Source organism: Loa loa (genome assembly GCF_000183805.2).
Source record: "Loa loa unplaced genomic scaffold supercont3.215, whole genome shotgun sequence".
Classification (NCBI taxonomy): Eukaryota; Metazoa; Nematoda; class Chromadorea; order Rhabditida; family Onchocercidae; genus Loa; species Loa loa.
This window is the reverse complement of record NW_018108395.1, coordinates 106,215-110,029: the sequence shown is the minus strand read 5'-3', so window position 1 is coordinate 110,029 and position 3,815 is coordinate 106,215. Positions and strand designations below refer to the sequence as shown.

At 34.2% G+C, this 3,815-nt stretch overlaps 1 protein-coding gene across 1 annotated transcript in view; it reads left to right on the top strand.

The window, feature by feature from the left end:
- The window catches only part of LOAG_18173 (hypothetical protein), a gene marked incomplete at its 3' end in the record, with an annotated part of 10,794 nt that overhangs the window by 2,703 nt on the left and 4,276 nt on the right, over window positions 1-3,815 (top strand). The window contains exons 6-13 of the mRNA XM_020450839.1: window positions 48-155; window positions 357-463; window positions 664-871; window positions 1,474-1,523; window positions 1,807-1,933; window positions 2,429-2,539; window positions 2,754-2,879; window positions 3,315-3,422. Coding sequence (XP_020305437.1) covers window positions 48-155; window positions 357-463; window positions 664-871; window positions 1,474-1,523; window positions 1,807-1,933; window positions 2,429-2,539; window positions 2,754-2,879; window positions 3,315-3,422 — 945 coding nt within the window. The remainder of the gene's footprint in view (window positions 1-47; window positions 156-356; window positions 464-663; window positions 872-1,473; window positions 1,524-1,806; window positions 1,934-2,428; window positions 2,540-2,753; window positions 2,880-3,314; window positions 3,423-3,815) is intronic.

Here is a 3,815-nt window from a genome sequence, read left to right as displayed (position 1 = left end):
CAGTTTCACTGATGCACTATATGAAGCTGCATCATATCATTTTCTAGAGAAATAACAGTGACAATCGCGAATACTCCTTGAATGTTAATAGTACTGCACTGATCATTGTTGGAACAACAGTAAATAAGTTTGTTCATGCTATTCTTTCCGGGACGGTATTCATAATAAGATCATCAGTATATTCCTTTGTTTGCATCTTTTTAGGCTATCGCTGATATGGATCATCTTGAAACTTTAAAACATTAATTCTATGCTCTCTACCAACATTATTCAGCTATTTCCGCTTCCTCACTGTGATAAGGCATGCAAATTAGGTGTAACAGTCAGCTAAAAATAATTATTTATAATTTTTTTAGCGTGGACATGTTTGGGAGGAAGTGCTAATTATGCTGCCAGCTCATGCGAAAATTGTCATGTTAAGTGCTACCGTGCCTAATTGTGTTGAATTTGCTGATTGGGTTGGGTAAGTCTTTGCTTTCTGTAGTTTGAAATTGTCGTTTCGTTACATTGAAGTTGCGAGCTTCTTCTAAGTCATTCTTATCTGGTTTTTTTACTAGTCAAAGGGAAAAACCAAATCCAGTTTAGTCAAGGAATTTCGACCAATTCAAAAATAACATCATTTTTCATTTTATTTTCGTTTTCCCGTCGATATAAAAATTTCAGACGCATCAAAAAAAAACAGATTTATGTGATTATGACTGCACGACGTCCTGTGCCATTGGAACACTTTTTGTATACTGGGCAAGATGGTAAAACTAAGAAGGATATGTTTAAAATTATCGATAGCGATGGACAGTTTGTGCAAAAAGGGTATCAACTTGACATTGGAATTCATTTCATGAATTTATATTTTGCATATTTTGCTTTAATTGTTGTCCACGCTCCTATCGAATCCCCTTGATCACGAATAGAGCAGTTGGTCGTTCAGGTTCAATATGCTTAAAGAACGGAAACTATGACTTGCATTAATGGATGATCTCTGTTTAACATGCTGCTTGAAAACTTGTTGAAAGCTTTTCACTGTTTCAGTTACTAATAAATAACATTTAATAGATTTATTAAGCGTTGTGGTTTGGATTACATGATTGTAGGCATTCAGCATCAAAAATATTTTCCAGATTGATGGAAGCTTAGGAAAATATTTTGCCGGTCCCCTCTTCTACTGCAGTGATATCTTTTGTTTAAATTTAAAGAAATTTATTGTTTGCTCATACATTTTAAAGATACTCTCTCGCAAGTGCAGCAAAAGCAAGTATACGGAAAGCAAGTGCAAACATGGGACCTATTGGTTATCGACCAAATAATAAAATTTTAAGTTATTTGAAAAATTATTATAACTTTTTTGATTTCATTTGACTTTATTTTATTATTTTTTAAATTTCATCTAGATTCTGCAATCTGCAATTTAATCTGTTTAATTTTTAAAGCCACATTTTACATAATTTATGCGTCTTCATATTCTGATGTTTACAGGACAAGAATGTTTACATCACTGTTATCGACCATCTACGCATGCAGAACATGTTACCAGTCATTGTTTTTGTTTTTTCTAGACGAAGGTTTGACTTTCCTCTCTGTTTGTTCTTTGTCATAAGAAACAGCTAGTAAAAGAAAACTCAACCATGTCATTCTATTCTTCGGAAAAAAAAAATCTAATTTACTCAGGTATTTGGTAACAGCGCTGCAATATTGCTATTATGCTTTTCTGACCGTGGGTGCGAGTTTGATGAAAATGGTCGCATCACTATGGTTTTTGATTTAAAATCATTTCAAGTTTCATATTAATTTACGAATAATTACTCTAAGATGTGATGATAATGCATATTTGTTGCGATCAGTTGATTTGACTACAGAAAAGGAAAAGTCTAGTATACATCATTTCTTCTCAAAGTGTATTGCGCGCTTGAGGGGTTCGGACAAACGTCTTCCCCAGGTTAGTTTTATAACCCATTCCATTAGTAATATTCCTTCATTTAGTTTATTAAACACGATCCTTCTAGTGTTATTAAATGATGCAGCCAAGCTATCAGAACTATTAGAAATTGTTTTCCACCATTTATTTTTTCATCCACTGCATATTTTTTGTCCACTTGGTATAGCCGTTTTATTTTCTGTAGATAGCATTATTTAATGAATCTTGAAGACCGGTAAAATAAAAAAAGAAATTATAAAGTCTTAGAACATTGGAACGCAACTAGTTTTTTCTTTACTCTTGATGTTGCGATAATGTCTTTTTTTAATGTCGCTACGCTTTCTTCATTAACGTGTCGCTGCTGCATTGTCGCTTATTCGGCAAATTGTTTTCCCAATTCATTTATTAAATTTGATCTTTCAAGAAATTACCAGTGATATTTTAACCAACTTCAGTGTGTTTTGTAAATTATGCCAATTTAATTCAGTCCCGAGCAAAATTTTTAAATCTTCCTAGGTACTACAAATGAAGGAATTGTGCAAGCATGGTTTTGCAATACATCACAGTGGTATTTTGCCAATTCTAAAAGAAGTTGTCGAATTGCTTTTCCAAAAAGGACTGGTCAAGGTATTTGCTTTCACAATACAAGCGAAAATTAGCTTCCTGAATTTTACATTTTCAAATTTGTTTTTCGAGATCTTGAACACATGCAGTAGAATAAGGTAGGATTTTTGAGGTAGAATGTTTTTTAGCGCATCAGTTTATAAATAGCCAAATTGGGAATTTATTTCGATGTGCAAGCATTATTCTTCTGGCTGTTAGTTTGAAACCAATGTTGTAGGTATTGTTTGCTACTGAAACTTTTGCTATGGGTGTCAATATGCCCGCTCGGACGGTAATTTTCGACTCACTGCAGAAACATGATGGCCGTCAGTTGCGAATGTTGAATCCCGGGGAATATATTCAGGTATTCTGCCAATTTTTTTATAAATCCTTATTGGAGAAGTTTCAATAAATAGTATTGGTAATAGTAATAATGCTGCTGTAGTATTAACACAGAGCCTGGCATCTCTTCCGGAAGTTCAAGGCAGCTGAAAATATCCATTCAAATGTCCGTTTACGGGAAAGCTTCAATTCACGACAGGGTTACCGGAAGGTGGAGTAATTTAAGACGGTTACTGATACCGTTGTGTTAAGAACAGTGAGCAGCTTTTTTAGAAATTTAACTTCATTAGTTAGTGAAGTATGGTTATTTTTCCATTATACTTGATAAATTTTTTATTCCGAATTTAGTTTTTTGTCTCCTGTAGTAATTAGTCGACTTCTTTTTTTGTTTTTCATTTTAAACAAAAAGCCATGATGAAGAAAATTTTTAAAGTGATCATTAGGAATGATTTTTTAGATGGCTGGTCGAGCTGGACGACGAGGTTTGGATGCTACTGGGACCGTAATTGTTTTATGTAAAGGGCCTTATGTTCCCGATTATTTAGATTTAGTCAATTGTATGCAGGTGAGATATTCTCACATTCCGCATAATCTTATTTGTTGACTGATAAATCTTTGAAATAAGGCGATACTTTTGAGAAATCAAAAATGTGATGTGAAGGAGGAAGAGGGTAGTGTTGAGAGAGCGCAAGGAATGATACTGGGCTTGTCTCTCTCGGGAATTTCCAAATAGTTGAGACCGAGAATTTCTTTTGCTCTTCATGATATGAATGTTTTTTCTTTTTTTTTTGCTTGTATGATTTCAGTCATTCCAGGGCAAACCAACAAAGTTGGAATCACGATTTAGGGTAACATATTCGATGCTTCTGAATTTGTTGCGGGTAGAATATCTGAGTATCGAGGACGTACTACGGCGAAGCTACGTTGAGAGCGCATCATTGAGATTAGCACTAGCACA